The sequence below is a fragment of the Neopsephotus bourkii genome, unplaced genomic scaffold, assembly GCF_033783945.1.
Source record: "Neopsephotus bourkii isolate Nb327-2 ecotype Australia unplaced genomic scaffold, CSIRO-AGI_Nbou_v1 NB_1183, whole genome shotgun sequence".
Classification (NCBI taxonomy): domain Eukaryota; kingdom Metazoa; phylum Chordata; class Aves; order Psittaciformes; family Psittacidae; genus Neopsephotus; species Neopsephotus bourkii.
The window spans coordinates 3,866,979-3,891,261 of record NW_026901668.1 but is presented as its reverse complement, the minus strand read 5'-3'; the positions used below and the strand labels follow the sequence as shown (position 1 = coordinate 3,891,261).

The 24,283-nt window shown below is 42.0% G+C and overlaps 1 protein-coding gene across 1 annotated transcript in view; it reads left to right on the top strand.

Annotated features, from left to right (window-relative positions):
• The window catches only part of CACNA1C (calcium voltage-gated channel subunit alpha1 C), a 484,424-nt gene that overhangs the window by 424,264 nt on the left and 35,877 nt on the right, over positions 1-24,283 (top strand). The window contains exons 31-33 of the mRNA XM_061364015.1: positions 2,241-2,324; positions 2,960-3,043; positions 22,593-22,625. Coding sequence (XP_061219999.1) covers positions 2,241-2,324; positions 2,960-3,043; positions 22,593-22,625 — 201 coding nt within the window. The remainder of the gene's footprint in view (positions 1-2,240; positions 2,325-2,959; positions 3,044-22,592; positions 22,626-24,283) is intronic.

Sequence of the window (24,283 nt, the reverse complement as noted above, 5' to 3'; positions counted from 1 at the left end):
AGAAAGTGGAAGTTAGCCATGCTATCGAATGCATGCATTCATTTGGCATGTGAGCAGTGCCATTGCCTTCACCAGGACTGTGCATATGAACAGGGGCAGGAGGATTGGGTCTGTTGTCTTCTACTGTGTTCTCTTTGATCCTGCAAGCGTATTGTCTGCCAAGGTCGCATCAGGCTGCAAAGGCACTTTTTGCAACTCTGTATGATCTGTGTCTGTCCTTTATTTATTCAAAATGTGTTTGCCTCTACAATTTAATCTGCTGTTCTCTCCCTCCCATTCCTCTTGGTGAAGTCTAATTACAGTTTTATTCCAGGTCCATCTGGTTGCTAACGATGCTGGACATCACTGCTGAATTCATTCTAATATTTGTTGTGTATTTTCTAGGCTGGACGCTGAATAATAATATTCTCTGAATTTGCTTTTGCTCCTGTTTCCTTCTTTCCTGTTGTAGCTAATTGTGTAGTAATGTGTAGCCATGGGATAACTGCTTCTCCCAGTGTAGATCTGCTAAGAGTTGCCTGTTTCAGGCTCTAGAGTAAAGGGCTTTTTTTGCTGGTTTGGAGAAGATTTCAAAGTCCACTCCACCAGTTCCCTTCACGGGGGTAGAACCAGCTGGGCAGTGCCTTTCTCTGCTTCACAGATTTTCTTTTTTTTCCCCTGTCACAAGCATAATGCAGCTTATAAATGTGAGTCTCCAAGCATCCTGGAGGCAGTGCTTCAGTTCAGAAAAGCACTTTTTACCAGTGCCCGCTCCATCTGATGGTTGAACCCACAGTAATTTCAGGTTCCCAAGCCTGGCTTGTGCAGTGCCAGTGCTGGGATTTTTTTTCTTTCTTTTTTTTATTTTTCTTTTTCTTTTCTTCTTTCTGCTTTCTGCAGCACTGCCTGGGAACACAGACTCACACTTTACCCATGACCTGACTCTCTGGCTAAGAATAGCAGTCGCAGTGCAGCTTGGGTTCAGTCTCATTGGAGACATGCTGCAGCTGGGAAACAGGGAGGTCAGCTTAGCCCATGCTCACAAAACCAAACACAGTAAAGGAGTATGGAGCATTTTGTACATTCGCCTCCTTTTAAGACTGCAGAACAAGGGAAAGAGGTTGGCACAGGTGTTCAGTGGGCTAACATTTTCTTTGCTCATGATACTGTGTTGTACAGGAACTTTATGTGCAGAAGCTCATGTCCTGGGCTGAATAGAACCTTTTCCAAACAGGTCCTGTATCCTTATAGCCTTCCCAGCCAAAAATCACGCAGGATGGGGACACTAAGCAGTGCTGATTATCTTCTCTTGAGCTCTGCTTAGGACAGTGAGATATTTGAGATAGCCCCCTGCACAGAAAAGCAAAAGTATGAGTTTAACACTTGCTAGCAGATCTGCCATAGTTTGTCTAGACAGCCAGTGTTGCAGTAGTTCTGTGGCACTGTCTTTAGCATGAGTGAGCACATGCTAAAGCCAATTTTGCTCTTGTTCTTACTGCTTCCTGGTGGGGTACATCAGGACAAGCTACATTCACACTTTCATTTTGTGGTGAGATGTGCTTTCAGAGTACCAGAAATGGCAGTCCTGCCCTGTAGTTTAAGCACTAGTAATAGAAACTGTTAGGCTAATGGCTGTCATAATACTAGTATGGCTGGGTGAAGAGAAAGGTGACAAGCAGTGAGGTTTAGATAGCACATCCTCAGCCCTTCTGTGCCCTCTGCTCCATCATGACTGGGTACGATGCACTGCAGTGGGGCAGCCAGCCATTCACTCCTAACGCCAGCACAGAGCATTGTATCTGGAGCATGGACTGGTGGATTAATATTCACACTGGCAGAAGGGGACCCATTTTCTGAGAGAACCACATGACTCCATTCCTGTACTCTTCCCACAGCCAAATCTAAGCCAGATGAGGAAGGGTGCTGTGTTGTGAGGAATCAAAGTGTCTGGAGGAGCTGGTCCTGCAAGCCCTACTCCTATCACCAGACATGCTCAAAGTGATCTGTGTGGCTGTGCTTTGCCCCCTCTTCCAAAGTTGGAGAGAAGGGATACCTGCTCTGAAATCACGTTAACTAGATAGGGGCTGCTCATACAGGTCAGGGATCCCAGGACTGGGCTGCAGCTTGAGAGGCAACAAGTAGGCTTAAGAGGAAAGCCCCTTCACGTATCAGGGCAGTAATTCTAATGGTAATTTTAAACTGTTTTTGTCTGTCTAACATTCCTTTTTAATCCCCATCCTGCCTGCCCCTTCCTTATGTAGGGTTACTTTAGTGATCCTTGGAATGTTTTTGACTTCCTCATCGTAATTGGCAGCATTATAGACGTCATTCTCAGTGAAACTAATGTGAGTATTACTCTACCCTCCCCAGGATACCACCACCTCCTCCTCCTCTGCTGTTCCTTCTCTCTTTCTCTCTTTCTTTCTCTTTGTTTGTTTTTTTTTCTGTTTTTTTTCCTCTAGTCATGCTTTTATTGAACTTGCCGTCGTCCTTCTCCTTCTCCCAGGGAAAAAAAAAGGAGGGGGGGAAAATGCCTCCTTCTTTTTCACTTGTCATAGCTCGCCCCACAGCTGTGACTGGTGAAAGCGCACAGAGTTTGGGGTGTGTGTGCTTTTTTTCCCTCCAAAAGGTAGACATGCTTGAGTGTAACTTTCTGACTAACCAGGCTTTTGTTGATACCCTCCACCATGTGAAACGTTACAGAGGTTTGAGCAACCAATACTGTAGAGTGGTAAGAGACTATTTAATATGCCCACGTAACCTCTTTCTTTTCTTATTTTTTTTTCCTCTTCTCTCCCTCTTTCATGCTTTTGTTTTGTTTTTTATTTTATTTTATTTTACGTTTTACTTTTTTTCCCCTCTTTTCTCCCTTTCCCTCTCTCTTTCCCTTCTTTCTCCCTCTCTCTCTCTCATTCTTTCTTTCTCTTCCTTTCTCTCTCTCTCTTTCTCTTTCTCTCCTTGGCTTCTCTGCCACATGCAGCACTATTTCTGTGATGCATGGAATACATTTGACGCCTTGATTGTTGTGGGTAGCATTGTTGATATAGCAATCACCGAGGTGAACGTAAGTAGCTGGCGTCTGTCCATGATCGTGCCTGCTCTAACATTCACTCATCTTTCCCGGGTTCTTTTTTTTTCCCCTCCCCCTTCCTCCTTTCTTTTGAGTTTGTTTTCAAAGCTTTTTTTTTTTTTTTTTTTTTTTTTAGTTTTGAAGCTCTCTTTTTTGTTGGTTTTTGTTGGTTTTTTTTATTTTATTATGTTTTAATTTTTGGAACGACTTAAAGGACTTTTTGACTGTTGCATCATTTTCTTCCCTTCATAATCCACCTGGCATGAATTAAACTGTATAGCAGGAAAAGTGATGGGAAACGTGGAGTGTAAGTGAAAAAGCTATTTGTGCCATGGGGAGCTACCAGAATAGTCCCAGGCCAGCACTTTGGTCTACCCAGTGTTATGCTTTGCTTCCCATGGCAGTTCAATACTCTCCACCCCACAGAGAGCTAAAGGTCAGTTCTTTCGAGGTGGAACTGCGGGAACCAAACCAGGAATCCTCCCTGTGCCTCCTCAAACAGGCTGCTTCCAAAAGAAATAAAGACCAAACCATCTGTGATTCCATGATCTCTGTTCAGAGGAACCTGCTCCTAACATTCAGTTTCTAATTTGAAAGAAAAGATAAAATAAAAACAAAGCAGGAAGCTCAAAGAAAAACAAAGTGCCAGGGTTTCAATCCAGGTTTTGGGGTTTTCAATCCAGTTTGCTTCATCTCACAAATTCCACTAGCACAATTGAACACCGGTTGGTACCCATCTCAGCAGACAGGTGAATGATTGAATGAGCCATGGAGACTGAAATGAGCAGCTGGTGTTCAAGGAATAAAACACTTCAGGCAAACTTCTTCCTCTGTGCTTTTGGAGGTGGATGGATATAGCATTACAGGATAGATAGATAAAGGACAGGCGGGAAATGCACAGATTCCCACAAGAAAGACAACAAAGGACCACTGGGTTTATGAGCACGGGCAAAAATTGCACTGCAAAATCAAGCTTAGTAAGGCCAGGAAAAAAGGAAAATTGAAAGAAAATTGTTGTAAATATGTTAATGAAGGCAAATCAATCATGTATTTTCAGAATCATGTAGCTGTTCAGTAAACATTCCAGCTTGGAATTGTGTGCTGTAGAGGCAATCTATCACAAGCAGAAAAGTGACAGCAGAGTTTTCACTCAATACTCACTGTGTTTAGTGGAAAATGTAGGCAACACTTTGGAAAAAATAAAAATGCCTTACTTGGAACTTTCCAAACAAAATTTCTAGGTTCTAGTTTAATTCCTGTTCAACACTTTTTTTTTCTTCCTTTTTTTTTCTCAAACAGGGACATTAATCCAAATTTGAATATTTTGATTTAGAATAAATGAAATCTTTTAGTGAGTCTATTTTCTGTTTAGCTAGTCTATTTTCTTTGTCTTTGAAGAGACATTAACTTTTATTTTGCATCTGTTAAATGTGCTACTTTCTGGGCATACACCAAAAAAAAATGTCCCAGAATGTTGTAAACCATTTTGGTTACCCTTTTACTAAAGAGATATTAGGAATGGACTGACTGCAGGGGGAAGTCACAATGATCAGGAAGCTGAAGTTGTTCATTTTGAAGAATAAAACTGAAGTCTTTTTTATGTCAGACTTCTCACAAGAAACTTAAATGGGGAACCTGGCAATAGCCTTCAGATTGTGGAAAAGTTCAATTCTCATCCACAAAGGAAGAACTGTACATGGTAACAGAGGATGTAAGTACATCCTCTGGAGATGACCTATGCTAAACATCAACAAGACTTTCCTGACTGATGTATTTAGATCTGTACAGAAGTCTTCCAAGGAGAAAGGCAGGAAATTCTTGTTTTTCCATAAATAAATGGAGGTCTATCATAATCAGAAGCCCTGTACTGCGGGGGAAATCTAGTGGATCTTTTTGAAGAAATTCACAGTAATGTCCTATAAATTAAAGAACTTTTTACATCAAGGGTTAAGACACTTGATATATATCTCATTAAACTTTAGTCATCTGAGAGGAAGACAGATAGTCACCCAGGCCTCTTCTCACTGTTAGTGGAGTGAAACGCACACCTCCCCAAGCCAGCTGGTGCCTCCCTGCATGTGCCTGTGACAGGAAAAATTAATTGCTCTTTGGAGTTGCCCATCCAGTGACTGGTGAGTGTCTAGGTTTGTTAGGTTTGTCTAGACACCCAGTTCTCAGACACTAAATTTAAGTGGGATAAATAACATTAATTCTCAGCATGTTGTCAAGCAGGTCACGCTGCTGCTAATTGTGCTATGTTCTGATCTTCAGTCTCCAGGGCTATCCATACTGGGGTGCTTAACTACCATTGACAAGGCTCCCTCTCTTTTCCATTCCCTGGTTAATTCGAGTTCATGTCAGCCAAGGACCAGAATCCAGTTTTTGGTTATAGAAGTCTATGAAAAATGAGGGTGTGCCTCTGTCCAAGCAACCATCACCTGTCTTAGTTGAGGAGGCAGCAGGCGTGGCCCTGACCCTTATAGTAAGGGTTATGAAGAGTATTGCACAATGGTCCCTCTGTTTCCTCTAAAGAATCCTTTCCTTCTATACAGTTTTTACAGACCTCTGCACACGTCTTTTTGTTACCCGGCATGTTTAAATCTTCTCTTTTTATCTAGGCAAGTCCTTTGCTACTAGTTTCAAATGTTTGTTACTAAAAACTTGCACAATCTTTTGATGCACTGATAAATGAGCAGCAGCTATGGATGAAATTTGTTCTGAAATGTTCTGAAATCCCTTTGCACTTATAATCTGTATTGAGTAAGAGAATGTTTTGTATGTTGGTTTGTCCTGTCGGATTCCCTGCCTGCTAGCAGCACTTGGTATGTTACATCTGTAGCAAATGGGCTTTGGAAGTAGCAGCCCATCTTGGACGGACAGTTATCATCTTCCCCAGCAGTGTGAGGCAGTTTATCAGATATACTTCTCCCCTTTTCCTCAGGAGCTTGTTGCTTTCTTGCTGTTTGTGGGTTTGAGCAAACCCTGCCTTGTGTTTCTGTACAATGTCTTGTCTTGTTCCAAGAGACCTGGAATCTGAAAAAGGAAAAATAAACACTAAAATTTCAATAAACTCCACTAATTGGAGATGTTTAGCCTGGTCAGGTGCAGGTAAGATGTTTCTACCCAGCTCTTTAGAAGCTGAAGGATGTTTGTGGTAGGATCTTGGGACGTGCTGCTCTTGGAGCTTAGGAATAGTTTTCATTGTGGTCAGTTAGGGAAGATGTCGACACCTGGCACGGGTTAGCTTGATATGTGGCCATGGACGGATAAGCCTGAAATCTCTGAGGTTCACCAGATGTTTGCATTCAGGGAAGCATACCCAGCAGGTGCTGAGCTGCAGTAGCTGTAGTTGCAGTGGGAACCCTGACCAGGAGGCTCCACAGCATGTGTGTAGGTATGCGCTTGCATCTGTGCAGCTCCCTGTGCTCTGGGCTGTTTTTTTTCCTTTTGACAATTAGTTTTGTTTTCTGAAAAGGAATTTCACAGACCAAAACCTTCATTATGATATATGTGAGTGTGCATGGGTGGGTCTTTGTGCGTGCACTCCACTAGGTGTAGTATATATTCCTGAACATGTTTGGATGCCTGTGTATGGGCTTCAAATCCATGGGAGAGTGTACAGACACGAATCTGTGTGTGAGAGAAAAAGAGTGTGTATGCAAGCATACATATTTCATACACATTTGTGTTCTTGAACGGTTGTTGCTGGAGACACATTGGTAGTTGTGTATGTAACTGAGTCTATGAATAAGTTTTCTGAGCCCGTGTGGCTATCTAACTATGCAATTTATCTGCTTATGGGTGGGTGCTTCTATCTGAGACCTTCCTGTATGCAGGCATGTTCATCTGCATGCCTGTGTGTGAGTGTATACTTGCATGGCAAGCTCAGCACATTTCTGTTAGCATGCCTGTGCATTCAAAAACAGTGAGAAGGCATGTACTTGTGAGGTAGCCTTCCAGGTCACCTTCAGCATTTCTGAGTCCTTTAGGAATCCATCCTTTAAAACATCTCCATGGTGTGGAGGTACATCAAGTGGTAAGTCAAACTGCATCACGTTAGGCCCACTTGCTTGCTGCAACTTGGGAACATCTCCCAGGTGAGCCCCAGCAGCTCCACAGACACATGGAGAAGCAGCTCACACAACTGAATGTAAAGGGCATGAGGCAGGTTAAAATCTGGTGGGTTTGGAAGCTTCAGAGAGAGGCACAGTTTCTGCTAAATTCACTTCAAAATTGCCTTACGTTCAAGCTGCATTTTCAGAGCTTTGCTTCTCAGTAAGTGAGAAAATAACTCCAAAAACCTTCTGAGAAAAAATGAAGATTCTCTCAAAATTTCTGGAAATAGTCAATGATTCTAACGTTGGGCCCCTCTTAAACCACTTCTTAATTAGAGGGTGGAGAGAACTTTTTAATCTGCTATTAGAAAAGAAGGAGGCAGAGATCACATATAGAATCATAGAATAGTTAGGGTTGGGAAGGACCTTAAGATCATCCAGTTCCAACCCCCCTGCCATGTGCAGGGACACCTCACACTAAGCCGTGTCACCCAAGGCTCTATCCAACCTGGCCTTGAACGTATGCCATGTGTCAACTCTATTTAAGTGCTAATACCAAGAATTACTGTTGAGGAATACGATGAAAATGATGTAATATATGGTGACTAAGAGGTGGGTTGTATTCCTTGGACCCTGACTAGACACCTCCTTCTCCCCATTAGTAAATTGGAGATTGTTGTTATTCCCTATGTTAAGAAAGCATTGTCATCAGTGTTTACAAAACACTTTTAAGCGCCTCAGAAGAAGCCATTAAGATGGTAAAGTTTACTACTATCTGTTATAATAATAGGAAATAAAATGTTATAGGAGTTGAATAAAACCCAGCAAATTTGGAATAGATTCTACCAGAAGTAGTTCCAATCACAGGCTTGCATTTCCTTCCTTTACATGGAACACGGCCTGGAGCTGGGTGCCTGCTATCCCCTCCTCCGGGCAAAGCAAGTTGCTCATTACTATTTCTTGTGTTTTATCAAAGGGGGAAATGAAGTTATATTTGTCCTCTGTGCTATGGTGTCACCAGGAAAGATGCTAATGTAATTTCCTTCCTCTCAGAAGAGAAGTTGGAGAGAAAAGCTGACACCTGTCTGTTCCATAGGGTCCTTTTTTCTTCACCCTTTTCCCTGCGGGTGTCAGACCAAGGATGTGCTGTGGCTGAGTCTTCATCTGCCACCAAAGCAATACTTATAGCAGGGCCCACTGTGCTGGATGAGTCCCTGGGGCTAGCTGAGAGGTTGGCCCATCCAACTGCAGTGGCCATTTCTTGGCTTGCAGATGTGTGAGAGTTACAGAGGCATGGTCAAGTAGCAGCAGCATGTGTGTCTCCATAGGCAAAGAAAGGTACCAGTGACAGTGGGGATGTCATGGGTTTGATTTTGTCTGTCTTGAAAGGATGTTGGGGAGGGAGGGTTTATGCCTACTTGTGAGCCTATCAGCAAGGGCTTCTGCCAGTGCCTCTGAGTGTGTCTGTATGTATGAGTACCTCTTCGTTCATCAGCTGTGTTTGGGAGTGCATGAGGATGGCTGAGCAAAACCATCTGGAAGGGTATCCATCTTGCCTGTTCTGCTCAGTGGCCATCATTGAGAGTGTGTCTGAGTGTGTCTGTGAACACTGCAGGAGATACAGAGGAGGAGGACGAGGTACCCATGACAGGTATGCATTGTGATACAGCAGATGTGAAAAGCTGGGGGAGTGTGCATGGATAAGAGGTAAGAACTGTCAGAGACAGGGAATTAGTGACTTGCAGGCTTTTGTGAAATAATGTAGTATTTCCCTGTGTAAGTTGCCCTCCTTTTGTAGCAGTACAGGTTTTCCCAAGAGTGAGCATTGCGACTGGCTTCAGGATTGATGGAAATGGTGTGGTTTTTAATGGGAGAGATGACAGTAGGAGAAAAAAAAGGGAAAATACATTGTTGTGCATGGTCTGATCCATGGTGGCATCTGGGAGACACAGGACACAGGTGCTTCAGGAAGCAGCACCACTATGAAGAAGGTTAGAGAAGCCCGAAGCCCAAACCCCATCTTACTGCAGTACTGCCCCTAGGAAATGTTTGTCGGGTTTGTTGTGCACAGGACTTCTGGGTAGTGGTTTGGTGTTTGTTTATCAGATATTCAGGAGAGCTGAGTACTTTATATCTTGCCCTTCTGAAAGGTTTCCAAATTCTGGTATGAAGTCAGCAGGGGTTTGCAGCTTGGTTGATTCCCGAGTACTGACGCAGTAAGGTCAGAGAGGTACCAAAGCATTCAGCTCCCAAGAATACTTGGAGACCTGTACAGTGGGTTCTCATTTAGTCTTCCGTTTGTTTCTGAAGTAAAGCAGCTCAGGCTTAAACCAGGCACATGGTTTACATGCAAAGTAGGTCTTTCCTTACAGTCATCTTGCTTTTGGTGTCAAGAGGCTTCATATGATTTGTCATGGGCTCCTGCTCCCATCCTTTTGGAATATCTGACAGCCTTTACTCAAGTCTCCCTCTCACCTTCTCCTGCACTTCTCCCTTTTAACCCACCTCCTGCCTTTCTTCCTTTTCTCCCTTGCTTTCCTCTCCCTCGTCTCCAGCCACACTAAACCTCACAAGTTCATTTTCACCCTCAATCAATGTGTCTGAAGGCAGAGAACCAGTGGCTTAAATCCTGCAGTCCTTCAGGCAGAACTGCCCCAGGGCACTTCCCCTGTACAAGGACTGGAGCAGTCAGCCCTTGCGACAGTCCTATACACACACCCCCACAACAATGGGAGCAAGGATCAGTGGAAGGACGACATACATCTAGCCTGCACCTCAGTTGGGACTGGCATTCATCTCTGTCGCTGTGTCTGTCTCTCTGTCTCTGCCTGTCTGGTTCTCTCTGCTTCCATGCCCTTTGCTGCTCAGATTTTGGCCATCAGCTGCCCCTGGACACAAATCTTTGCAGTTCCTAGAACTTGCGAGTTCATTTACTCAAGCCTTCCAGAAGAGGCAGAAAACATCTCCCTCCATCTCCCCTTCTCTCTCTTTCTTTCTCAAGTGCCATCTGGGTAGCAGAGGCCTCCAAATTATGTAGCAAAGGGCTGGAGAAGCACAGTGGCTTCTTTGACATCTTGTGTCGTCATACCCTTACTGCTGCCATCCTGGAAGTTGTGTGTAGTCCTGAGCTATCCCTTGTGTGCGTGTACATGTCTGTATATATGACCTGTTTTATTTTTTGAAAAAATAATGATAAAACTGATGGGGGGAGGGGTGGATTTAATTTGCTTTTTCTAATGTCTGGTGGTGTTTTTATCGCAAGAATAATAATCCAGGTAACACACCATGGTGGCCCCAGATTCTGTACGTGGGAAGCCACATTGAAGCATGGTTGTGAGCTATAGCAGTGGAAAATGCTACTGCTTTATTTTGCCCCTTTGGTGAACATCAGGAGAGCTGCCCTGAACTGTTCCCCAAATTAGGCTTAGATCAATTTGAATTTGATCACTTCCCATGCTTAATCAACAATTCTAGTGCATGTTTTTTTACCTTCTGTTGTGAGAAAGAAGTATGGTAAGTCTATCTGACCACAACCATGTTTGAACAGGGTTATTTTAGTTTTATTTATGTATATTTTTGTCATGAACATGGGGCCTCTTCTTTTCTTTCTGTTTTAGCTTAAAAATGTTGGTATTCTGAGTACGTTTCTAGAGTTCACAATGTGATTTGCTCATTTAAAGATGTGATTTTGGTAACTGCACAACTTTTTCTATAAGGAAATCTATATGAAATATGCGAAAACAGAAAAAAGTGTATATTTATGCAGAAAAGGGGATAGTAAATGCAAATTACTCCTTCCTCATCTTACCTATTTGAGCTGTAACTGATGACTAGCAATATTAGCACCAGAAAGAAGAAAGCATGTAGTTCCCACTTTGAAAGACTGTCCATACTCCCTAGTTTTGAGGAAATACCTCAAGACCGATTTCCACAGAGTTACTTTTATACTTGGTTTCCAACATTATTCAAGGTACATAAAATAATCAGAATGTATTTTACCACAGGGGAGATTTAAGAGTAGCCTAAAAGTAATTTTGCCTTACTGGATAAATTTAACCATGCACATTCTAGTTGATTAAAATACAAGAAATTGAAGATAAAGAATACAGAACAAATTCATAACAGCTAATTGTAAAAGCAGCAAAAAGAAAGTTAGATAGCCCTATAGCTATAATACTTGATGCACAAACCTGTCTGGAGTCCTTCTGAGTGAAAATGTTTAGAGCTGTCTCTAAAATGATGGGGCACAGCATCTCACTGATTTTACTGAGGAGCGGATAGTGTTTAAAATTACTGCAGGCTTTTACATACCCAAAACTTTGGTAGGTTTTAAGGTTTTTAGAGAAGAGTCCTGTTTTCTTATTTGACCATAAATTATTGTTACAATAAAAGCTAATAGTAGGAATACAAAGTACTACAGGCCTTGCCCTGTGTTGGTTCATGGGTAAAATAAGTATGTGATGTAAATTTCAGTATAAAGAGCTCTTTAAAAGCCTTACACCCAGATTTTTTTGACCAGTATTTTATTTTTCTTGTCATTTTTCTATCATGTAACTCTCAAAGAAAAAAAAGAAAACAACCACTGCATTATTCTGGCATCAACATTTGTGCTATAATTTAGTTCTATTTCATTTTCCTTATAATGTCAATGTTTTTTCACAAACCTAGTTAAAATGCTCAAAAGAAAAAATAATAAAAAGCATTAAAACTACCCCAAGCTGGTTATATTTTCCATTGGCTTGCTAACCAGGATAAATCATTCCTTTTGCCTAGCAAAAGCTTCTTTTCACTTTCCCTGAACTCTAACAGAGATTGTATCTTTATATGAATCCATAGAAAATTCCCTCGCTGATTCCTTAGATCATCTCAGAACATAATAATGTTAATTAATGATTGCTTTCTAAGCACAGTAAGTTAGATGGTCAAAAAGTAGTGCTCAAGTGAGTTCAAATCCAGCTAGTTCTGTCATTTAATGCAATTCCTTGAAGCACTGAATGATGTTCTCTGGCATTTAGTTCTCCTTTTTCTAAGACCTACTTTGCTGAGAACACCCAAGGAATTTTCCAATGTCACTGTTCTCCGTCAGCAGATTGCAGTAATAAAGGATGCACAGCCCCCTGTATTTCACTCATTCAGTTTTGCTTCTATTCCTCATCCAAATTACAAGAGTTTTTAACACTGACCCTCCAAGACCTCATTGCGTGCACCATCTCATACTATTATGCATATTTAGGGGTCTGCTAACTGGTTCCAGATTGCACTGTCAGTTGCAATGAAAGTAATGAAGGTGATGGAAGAAGGGAAGACATACACAAGTGTTTTACTTGTTTTCCTCTTTAACTTTCTCTGTTTCCCCATCTTCTTATCCCCAGTGACATTCTCCAAGTTTTGCTGAAATCTTGGATAGCAGAGATCATGTTTCCCGTTCCCAAGAGCACTAGAAGTAGTTTTCAGTAAGGCAGTTATTAGTTCCCCTCTACCTCCTGTATGGATGATCTTTCCTGTTTGTCTCCAGCCAAGATGTCCTCAGTCCAGGGAAAAGGCTGCTTCCCTTTGTGAAGGTTTTTGTGCCAGGCATTCGGCAACAGTTCAGCATGGTGATGGGTACAATTCTGCACACCCAAATGCAGACTATCAGAATTTTTGAGGTTCAGTCTCAATAAAGACCTGTTTGTGGGGGTTTTGCTGGTAGGCAAGGAATGTGGCCTTCCAGCCAGATTTCTAATCGAAGGTGAACACATACAAACTAATTTTACCCTTTCAAATGCAGTCAATGTAGCACCTTCATTTAGCTTCTGCCCTGCTCCCTCTGCCCTCATATGTACCAGCTAGGCAATCATAAGGGATTTTTCTATTTCTCATTAGACAACTGTTTTTAAAATGGCTGTGCTCTTACCTTCTCTCACTGGTCTGTTCTTTGTGGAGGCTGTCTGGCACAACATGCCAACAAAATGACTTCTGCTTCATATACCTTCATAGACATCTGCTAAATGGGACCCATTCCCTGCTGCATCCAGACGACCTTGCTGTAGAGACTGGATTGCTGCTTATAGTTAGCTGATTGATGGCCAAAAATGTCCTGGCTCTAATTGCTAGTAAAACTGTTGGAGAGTAATGGGACATCACAAGTGGTCACGTCACAGTTGTTCTCTCAAAATCCACTTTTGAACAGAGATACCAGTCAGTGGTGCTGTCTGCTGAGCCTTATCTGAGTGACTGGAGAAAATCTATTTCACCCAAATCAAGTTACAGCTTTTCTTAAGCTGAACAGACACTAAGGCAAAGATGCCTCAGCAGTAAAGAAATACTTGTTAATAGAAATGATCTAAAACAAATTAATATTTAGGGCTAGGGGATTTGAGGCTCAGCAGTTTGCACAGACGTGAGCATAGTAAATCGCACACAGTGAGCAGTAAATGTCATCCAAACTATCCCTACTATTTTGCTTTAACCAAAGAATTCATCAACTCAATAAGAATTTATTTTTGGGAAGAGGTATAGACCAAAAAACCCTGTTGCTCAATAGCTTTGTAACAGGTATTTGCAGTTACATATGACCACCTTTAACTTGCTGTGATAATGCTGTGATTGCCATTCCAATCCCAGAATAGCTCATAGGCTTTATTGTATCTCATATTAACATATAGAAGTCTAGTATAACTTTGTAGGCTGCACTCTTCTTGGAAACCTTCTGCATCAACATTAAATAACTTTCTATTTTAAAAGGCAATGAAAAGACACAGCCTGGGAATTAAATAATAACTGCTACAGATCTCAAATTAAATGATCCATAACAAACTCTCTCTTTGGGCTTCTGGTATCTCTGGCTACCCTCCCTTCAGGAAATATTCATTACCCAAAATTAACAGGGCCTGCTAGTTCACCTGTACCTACTTTCTCCTGCAACCCACAGTCCTGTTGCATTTGAACAAAGGTGGATTGGGTTTTCTCCTGTTTGCAATGGCATGTGCAGTTTCTTTCAGCACCTTCATCAAAGCATAAGATGGCTCCTTCATCTTCACCTTGTCCCAAACCCTTTGGTCTTGCCAAGAGAAGGATCCTGCCACCTGCATGCAGTCTTTGAGCTGGTGGGTTGCCTGCCTTCCTCCCTGGAAAAAACCTGCTCATGATCTAGTCTCCATCTGGCTGGATTAGTTCCCAGAAGAGTGGTTACTTTGCTGCAGACCATAAGCCAGCTTCTGACCTTAACACCACCAGCGTGATTCCCCATCAGTTATACAGGAATTGCAAAAATGCTGCTGAAGCTTCCTTCTGGATTCATGTGCTCCTGCCAGCCACATCACAGTAAATCCTTCATACTGAGCTCCCAGAACACCTCTTCATCGATGGAGTCCAAAGGTCTCCAGCCTTCTTTCTGCCCTATGCAGGTGAGACTGTTCAGAGAAGCCCCAGTAACACTAATACACAGAGGACACCAAGTTTCAGCCTGTTCTTCATTTTATCTTCTTCCTTATCATTTTCCTACACTATGGAATCCTATCAGCTAATTAATAAGTAATTAACATAGCTGTAGAAGCACTCAAATGCTCAATGCACTGAAGACAAGCACAGCACCAGAAGTGACAGAAGGAGATGCTTCTAGGAGTTTACATAATTCCTCAAATCATCAGCCCCCAGGGAAGACAAAGTCAGTAGGTGTTACTCACCCTTTCAGTACTAATGGGGTGTTGCAAGGGGTTGGAGACAAGGAAAGCCTCTGCCTACCTATGGCTCAGGAAATTCATCTTAGAGAAAAACTCTGCTGCCATTATAATCCAAGATAGGCTGTGGGATGTTACAAGAAATGGAAAAATCAATACCTTATACAGCAAACATCGTGTTTTTAAAGTAATCAAGACTGGTATGAATGCTTTAAACAGTCCCTTTTTTCTTTTTCATTTCAAGATCAAATCAACGGTATGGTCTTAACACACAAGAACCTTAGCAGGCCAGGTTGTGTCAGAGAACATCTCTCTATTTGCAGCCTTCCAGAGCAGCTGTGCTTTCACAACAGTGCTACCAATAGGAAACCAAGATGGTAGATTCATTTGGGTGTTTGGGATGGGAGAACCTGAATATGAGAAGAACTGCCATTTGGAGTGAGTCAAAACCACATATAGGCTGTGCTTTTTATGGAAAACCAGACTCCCTCTGTCCCTCCCAGCCAATGAAAAGAAAAAAAGAATAATAAGGATCAATGTAAGAGAGAATATAAATCTTCCTAAAGAGGTGGAGGAAAAGAAGACTGCTTTCCAGCACAGTGACAACTCCATTGCTGGGTTTGGTGTTTAAAAGCCGTATTATCTTCATCGTAGGAAATGCAGTGAGGCACACTGGACTACTTAGAGCCAGTAATGAAGAAAGCACTGGAATGGATGATAATAGAGCTGAGCTGGAGACCTGAGAACTCTAAACTTCCACTCTTGTGCTCTCTCTGTGTTGCTCAGTGGTCTGGTCTGTTACCAGGGTCATCCATCTTAGTCTGCTTTTGCCTGGGACAGCCTGATTACCTCCTCTGGGAGCTCTTGCGCTATGGATCAAGAACGGGTCAAGTGAAAATGCAAGTTGAATGAAGGAAGTCCACATACAGCTTCTGGCAGAGGTGTCCAAATCAGCAAAACCTCTCATCCACTGATACTCAAAACAAGAAAACCCCTAAAATCACTCCACCTGTAAAACAAAAGTTCCTGCACACATGTAGCCTTTCAATGTTAATTTTCATGGCTTAGTTTATCTTCAGAGCCTTCCTATCCAGATGTTCTAGGGCTTCTTTTTGGCTACCTGTCCTACAAAACACAAATAATAAAATACAGGCAAGCTGCCCCAGCCTCCCAGGGTCATACAGGTATTTGTACCTGAAGATAGTGTTTAATATGTATTTGCTTTTTAGAAGCCCCCTAGGCTTGATTACTGTAAGACTTGAACTTCTCATTTAACCAGAGTTAATGAGAAGGATTATTAAAACATCCTGAAAATTGCAAATAATTTGCATAGAAATACTCTACCAATTCTTCTGCTTTTCTGAAAGTCAGGGAAAAAACAGAGCTTTCAGCTGTGTAAAAAGTGACTCTTTCATTAATTGTCCAGTAATTGTCAAGCTAGGGTAATCTGCATAACCAAATTAAAGCAATCGGTTTGCCTTATATTTACCTTAAGCACTTAGAACTGTAAGATAACTGTCTGACAATTTCATGGATAGATATATATATGAAATTAATTAATAAGCTATTCAAATTTGTGTGATTTGCATATTTGAAGCTAATTAGAAGAGCAAGCTCTAGAATTTCAAAATCTTAGAATATAGGAAATGAAGGCAAAAAAATGATAGCTGCAGGACTCATTTGCTTTAAAAGTTACCTTGATCTTATTAAATGCATTTGAAATAGGCTTTTTTGCATACAGTTATGCTAATATTTCCTCCACTATCTGAGATCATGTGGAATCTATGTGAAGTATAAATGCCTATATATTGCATTCGTATGAGCCAACACTTGATGTGTGTTGATCCACATGAGTTAGTGCAGGCGGAAATGTAATGGCAAACTCCATTGCAGCTGTCACATTTTTTTATAATTCCCTGTATTACAACAAATAAAATTTTAATTCCATAGTCCAAGAGGTTTCAGCCTCATAGAATCATGGAATCTTAGAATAGTTAGGGTTGGAAAAGACCTTAAGGTTTTCTAGTTCCATCTTCTGCAGGTCTGTCTGAGGATTAACATACTACATTGCAGTGAAACAACTCAGGGTTTTTTCCAGGAAAATCAGCAAGGTGTTCACCATTTGCCCCAGTAAAAGCAGCATCATACACCATGATTCCTTATTTTCCTGTAAGATGACACCCATTTCTAATAGGCATTAAAACCAAACCCCAGTTTATGAAAATAGTCAAAAAAGCCTCTGGTGCTTCACCCAGATTAGAGCTATAGGAAGGCTTGATTTTTTGTTTCAGAAAAGCCCCTGGTAACTTTTTTTTCTGGTTTAGGGTACAATAAAATTTTTAAATTGAAAAAAATTCAGTAAGATTTCATTCCAACAGAAATAATTGAGGAAAAGCGAGGCATTTGCTTAAGTAAGGTAAAACCAGTTTAATCTGGGATTTATTTTTTTTATAGTTATATAATGTTTCTAATGGAACTGAAAAAAGTTGAAATGTGCGAGGAAAAAATGTGAGATTTCTATCTCAGATTTCAGAAATGCTTTTTTTCAGAACTGACATGTCCCCAGAGAACTTTCAGCATCAGCATTTTCCTAACAGAAAACATTTTTGTAGGGAAAAAAAAATAAAAAAATCTGTCTAGTTTTGTTCAAAATATTCCCAGCATTTCTCAAAGAACTGTACACTTAATGAAAGAATGTAGAGTTTGAGCAACTTTGCTGGCTATTACTACTATTGGTATTGTTATCCTGCTAATAGTTTGATTTCACTGTAAGGTTAGGGGAATTTGAATTACGCTATCTGCAATCCAGCAGTATTCCCTGTCAGAGAAAGAGCAGATACATTTCTGCCTGGTTTTATAATGACTTCACAGACTTTGGTGGCAGGTGGATGATCTCTAGAGTTCTTGTGATTAAAACCACACACAGCAGTGGCAGACAGATGAGTCTGGAAGGGGTTGTGGTAACTCCCCAGTGTAACAGCAGGCTATTACCTGCCAGCAGCCAGGTTGATTTGAAACCTTGACTTTTTCCAGCTCTCCACAAAGATTTCTGTTACTCAGCTGGCCTCTTGAGGTCACTTTAGACTTTTGACAGGGGAGAGTCAATGTCTTCCCTTTTATCATGTCTCTATGGCACTGATAAATTCTAAATCTCTTTTTCTTTTATACAATGGTAAATTCTTGTTCTTGAAGCTCGGGTCCTTACAGATCCCATCCCAGTATGATCCACATGTGTGAAAGAAAAATCTCCAGAACATTAATGTTGTGGGCTTGCTGCTGCCCTATTTGCATGCTCTGCATCCAGCAGTGGCCAAGCAGCTGAAACAGCCCTTCAGTTCTTTCTCGCTCCCTGCAGCAACAAAATCAAATCACTGTTGCTCATCAGGTATCACTCAATGGAACTGCTTTTAAACCCCCTCAAAATCTTATCTGTGTTTGTACAATGAGTTCATTTTCCCTGAGTGTTTCTTTTCACCTTTCATTTTGTGTCCAAGAAGGTCACAGATGCAGCATGGCTAATGTAGGCAGGACTCTTGGATGACCTCTAGATACAAAGAACTTGAGCTAGAAAAGACTGATGTTCTAGAACTGCAAAGGAGCTACACAGCCCTGCAGCCTGCTCTGCTCAGGCAAACTCTACGGTGCAGATTCTCAGAAGCATCCTTCCAGCAATGAGTAGAAAAAGGCAAGAAACCAACACCTGTCATCCCTTTCCTCATGGAAGAAGGCTAACAGAGCAATGGACAAGTTTCCAGCAGATATGGAATACTCATAGGTAGCTTCATTCTCCAAATGTCAACAGCTATCAAGGAAACATCTTAGCAGACATCCATCACCAACAACCAACTACTGCAAGTGGTCTCCAAAGATCTTCATCCACAAGCCATATTTTCCTTAGTGGAGATATGCCATTATGGATTGTTTGTCACAAAAGGCAACATAAGCATCTGACAATTTGTTTTCTTGAGAAATATGAAGATGCTCTGTCATATCATGGTGCCAAAGTGTCAGAGATTTCCTTGTATCTTTTCAAGCCTAGGGCTAACAGGCAAAATTAGAAGGCTGGCATTGTACCACTGCATTGGCTAAGACAAGTCGGACTTACAAAGCAATAACAACACTGAGCATTTGGCTGCTTAAATGTTGCCCAGATCAAGCCAGGCCAAAGTTTGTCACAACACAAAGGTTGAATTCTGTCTTGCAAAAGGAGATTCCTCCCATTGAATGGAAGAAAGAAACCTTGTTGGAAGGTAAAAAAGTTATCAGCAAGGAAGTTTTACTCCTCAAACATCAGACAAAAATCTGTTTGGACTTCATAGAATCATAGAATAGTTAGGGCTGGAAAGGACCTTAAGATCATCAAGTTCCAACCCCCCTGCCATGGGCAGGGACACCTCGCTCTAAACCATATCATCCCAAGACCTCGTCCAACCTGGCCTTGAACACTGCCAGGGATGGAGCATTCACAACCTCCTTGGGCAACCTATTCCAGTGCCTCACCACCCTAACAGGAAAGAATTTCCTCCTTATATCCAGTCCTAGCAAAGACTGGATCCACTGAAGGAGCTGAAGTCATCATCTTCAGTGTGTCCTGTGGTGTAAAAAAAAATTACTACCATCACAGTGCTAGTAATGGGAATGCCACCTGCCCATACCATCATTTCAGTATCTCATTTAAGTATCTCTCTAATGAATAAACCTGTCTTCTTTCCCAGAGACTTCCTAACCTGGGATCCTGATGGGTATAAACTGTGCCTTTCACTTTTGTGCCTGTAGGGACTTCAAGGATGCTCGCAATGTGTCTGTTTAAAATGTTGGTGCTCTGGTACAATTTAACATAGTTAAATGAGAAAATATGCAGGCAACAGTTTTCCAGGGAGCTTTTCGGATGTGCTTCAGGGTTCCCTCAGTCTTTATCCTACTGAATCTTTACTTTGGATTCTAGAATTGGCTTTTCTGTTTCTTGACCTCTTCTGCTCCTTAGTGTCTCCATTACCTTTTTAAATATGGTGACATCAAGAAAAAATACATGAATAAATTGTCCAAGCACTTTCATTGCCCTCATTCCCATTTAGTGTCTTTGCACAGAAGCATCCTCCCTCAGATATTTCTCCTCCCACTTTGAGCAGGCTTCATTCTACATCAGTCTTAATATATCCCTGGACTTGTTTGCGATTTATGCTTCAGGTCCATCTTCTCTATGATGGAAATTGCACAGAGCAGCATCTCCTGACCGATCTCACTGTTACTTTTGTTTCCCTTTCTTATTCAGTTATGTGCATGCTACTTGTGCCCCAAACGACAAGAGCAGGGTAGAATACTTGAAGTTTCTTTTCAGGTTATACCACATGCAGAAGAGATGGCTGCAAGTAAAACAGGGTACAGCCAAGGCAGTCTTCTGTTAAGAGGCATAGCTTCTCTGAACAGTCTTTCAAAGACATCAAACAGATGAAGATTTGCTTTTACATTGTTCTGAGGTTTGTAGAAATTAAATCCTGACACTGGCTTTAATTCCAAGTACCTATCACCATGGCTCCATCCTTGTGAACTGATGCGACTTCTACATTCTCAGGTGCTGAGTGCCTGTCCTTGTCCTAAAATTGGCATACCCACATCACTTGCAAGGTTGAAGATTCTTAGAAAATCTAGGAATAACTCTCCTGGCTCTACAGTTAGGAATGGCCACACTTCAAAGTCACAGTAACAGGTTCTCAGGTATCTGTGCTCAGGTCCATATGGTGACCTTTTGGCACAAGTGGAAAAATGGTAGGATTTGGCTCCTCCATGAAACCTTTCTGGACATCAGAAAATATATTAGCAACCCACAGCTGGAGGTTGATTTCCCCCTCATATACTCATGCACAAAATACAGTATGCACAAGCATACCAGGAACCTCAGCCCACAGTGCTACAGTTTGAAAAACTGCCACTTGCCAGCATTAACAGAAACTTCCCTGTGCTGCTTTTTAGCCTTTACTGTAGGTAGTGATATAATGTGCTATTTGACCGCATCTTAAAACACAAGCCAGGTAGCTCAGGGAATGAGAGAGGAGTAAATCAACCTCTACTTCACTTTCTTAGAAGTGCCAAAGATGCTCAGAACATTTGGTTTCTAGTTTTTCAAGGTGATGCCAAGTCCTTCAAGTTGAGCATCCCGTATCGACAGTGGCTTATATAGTCATATCTTTTTATACAGATTTTTATACTCTGTTACATTGCTGTTATCTGCACTTTCTGGTTAAATACTAACAATATCAAAATGACAATTAAGGTATAATGTTCCACAGTAACTTACATGGCTTCTTCAGCCAGTCAGTCACAGATACACCTGCACTGTCAGCCAGGAAGGATGGAAAATCATGAAAGTTGCTGAAAGTTTTTGTGCTTCCTTCAATGAGTTTGAAGGCGCTTTATACCCTCTATCAGGAACACAGCAACTAGCAGAATAAAGGTTCTTCTATTGTTAGAAAAGATCATTTGCAAAGCTAGAAAGAGGAAGGGGGATGGAACAGAGAAACTGCTGGAAAGGAGATGTTTGCCCAGCAACACAAAATCAAAATCTATGCCTGGTCTGTAAGAAATGTCTCTGTGGGCACTGCTCCTTTATTTGGTATTCAAGTCAAGTTTTGCCTGTATGTGATCTGAAAACACAAGAGCAAACACATGAAAGAGGAGGATAAAAGCAATGAAATCTGACACTACCAAACCAATGTGTTAACCCAAAAGACTATTAAGTGATTAGGTGTACCTTGGGTTTTCAATTGTTCTCATTTGCCTATATCACCAAACAGGCTGTGCATCCAAACTAGGTTTTATTTAGGTAATACAGTACCCATTTTGGTTACTGCACTGTCCTTGGAGAGCAGGAGCACACTGCAGGAGCCCTCTGTGGCACTAGAGCTAAATTCTGCCATTGCAGAAGAACAAATACATCAGTTTCAGCTTTGCTAATGTAATCACAGGAAGTAATAACAGACAGGTTTGTCATATGGCAGAGGTTAGGCCTGAAGGATTATGTTACCATTGAAATGATGGACTCCTGATAAAGCTGGTTTTATTTAATTTTCAATTCCGCTTCTTACACCTAAGGGTATTTGCAGCCTTGGTGTTTTTTAGAATTGCTCTCAGTATTGGATATGGCCCCAGAAGTTAATCAAGGAATATCAGGTTGAGTGTTTGCAGCAACTAGCTTGGCTTCCAGGGGAACATCCACCGGGTCCCTGGAGCTTAGCTGTGATGCAAGTGAAGGTACAGAAAGATAGCCAGCATTACCAACCCACTTTCCACAGCTGGTGGTGGGTGGTGTAGGGTTGCCCATTGTTGATTAGACTGTCCCAACCCAGAACTACATGTAAAGGAACGGGGATATATAAATAGCATTGCTTTAGAACTGGGGTACTATAGGCTTATAAATCAAGTCTGATGCACTAGAAGCTGGCTGGTTCCTGTGCAGACATGGCCTGGATCTGAGCTGGGGAGCTGAATCAGCCCTTGTGTTGAACTTGATGGTACTGACACAAACATTTTAACAATATCAGTGCCTCCACTGCCTGGATACCAGGATGTCTAGCACGCAAGAGATACTAGTGCAATTCACATGTAGTGGTAGTGGATACAGCTTCCATAAAATCCAGTGGGAGCTGAAGCCACTTCTTCCATGGCCAGCTTTGATCCTAGGGAATTAGCCCAGCCTCTTGTGCATTTCTTTCAAACTCCCATTTGCCCTCTTCTACCATTTTGTTGCTCCTGTGTTAGCCAAGACCTAGTTTACTAGGGCTCTTGATTGGAGATTTATTACAGCTTATTTCTGTCTGCCTTTCTTTAAAGCCAGCTGAACATACCCAATGCTCTTCCTCTATGGTAAGACCGAAAATACAGACCACCCTCCCAGCTTCTGTGACACTCTTTCTAACACACTCCTTTATTCTCTTCTCCGTGATCACAAGTTCTCTCTCCAAGCCCAGCCTAGTTATTTGTGCATGAAGCTGCCATGTCGTGTATTGGTGTGAGTCTGGTGTTCACATGAGCTGTGAATATGCTGCACATGTGTATTTCTTGTGCATCCTGAGCTTTCCTTTGGTCAAGTTAACTGTCGTTCTGCCTTCTAATGAATCACCAAGAGAGAACTAGATCTGGTAAGATTTCTTGTTAGTAACAACCTATGTCACTATCAATGTGACTTCATGTCCAGGCCTCCAAACTAGAAAGGATTGGGACTCTGAAGTTCCTCTGCAGGGAGGTGACTCACTGTGACATCGGAGTTCGTACTTAGCATAAAAGAAGTCGTGCAGTGGTGCACACAAACTCGGCTGCCTTGGTGTACAAGACAGTTCCCACAACACCCCAGCAGAGCTGCAGTAACTCCAGTCTCTTGACTGATTGCCACTTTGCAGAACCTCCCTCCTCTGGCAAAGCTAAGTCTTCAGAAAGCTGGATGAAAATCAGGAGAAAGCAAGCAGGGCTACTCAAGCACCGGCTAATCTGTAGCCACCTAGTCTTAAAATGACTGTAATCTCCTGAGGCATCACTGAATGTTTTTGGCTGAGTGGTTTGGTGCCAGTAAATTGCAGATTTGCGTCAGGGAGGAATTTGTTCTATTTTGTCTGCTCTTTGGCCTTTGCCTACTCCAGGACCCTAGGAAGACAGGGATAATTTTCTGCCTACAGTAGCTGCCTCTTCTCAGCAAGCACAGTTGAAGGAATGCTGAAACCTCTGTCCAGACCCACATCCCAAAGTGCTGCCGTCCAAAACGCCAAGCTGACAAGAGCAGCACCACGTAGAATAAGAAAATACTTTTGGGGGGGTTTTTAGGTCACAACCACAGCAGTACAGCTGTCCACCCAACTTCTAAATTTGGATCTCAACTCTTTTTTAGGTGGCATTGGAATTTACCTTCTTAGAGAAAGTGGAAGGGAGGCCATATGACTTAACGTAGGACTGGGAGAGTTGTGTGACCTTATAATTAGCCCTCTGGGACTGCAGTGCTGAGAGAATTGAATGCTATGACTTTTGATTTCTTGGAGGCCACATTCCCTCCTTCACCTCAGAATAATTTCCTCCAATTCACTGCAGCCCCCAGCCTGTTGTCCAACTCAGAAAATGAGAGCAATGTGAGAGGTAGGGAGCAGTCAGGCTTCTCCTTGACACAGCCTGTTCCCCTAACCTTTTTCACCTGGTTACTGCATGGGCAGCAAACAGGCAGTGAGCCTTTGCTGCAGACTGGAGGAAGCTACACAAAACACCCACCAGTGATTCACGCCACAGGTAGACAGACAAACTGCAGCTGGGGTGTAATCCTGAACTACTGCACATAGTGCAGGCAGAGTTCACACACACTAACAAGCAGCTACTGCCCCTGTGTACCCCCATGGCTGCTGGGGCCAACAGAGCTGAGCACTAGTCTGCTCATCCTGGGTTGGAAACAGGAGCACGTACAGCGCAAAGGTACACATCCTCATCTGGTCATTTAATCCCGTCCAGGCAATTCTATGCTTTGGGTTTTATCGGGAGTGGACAGG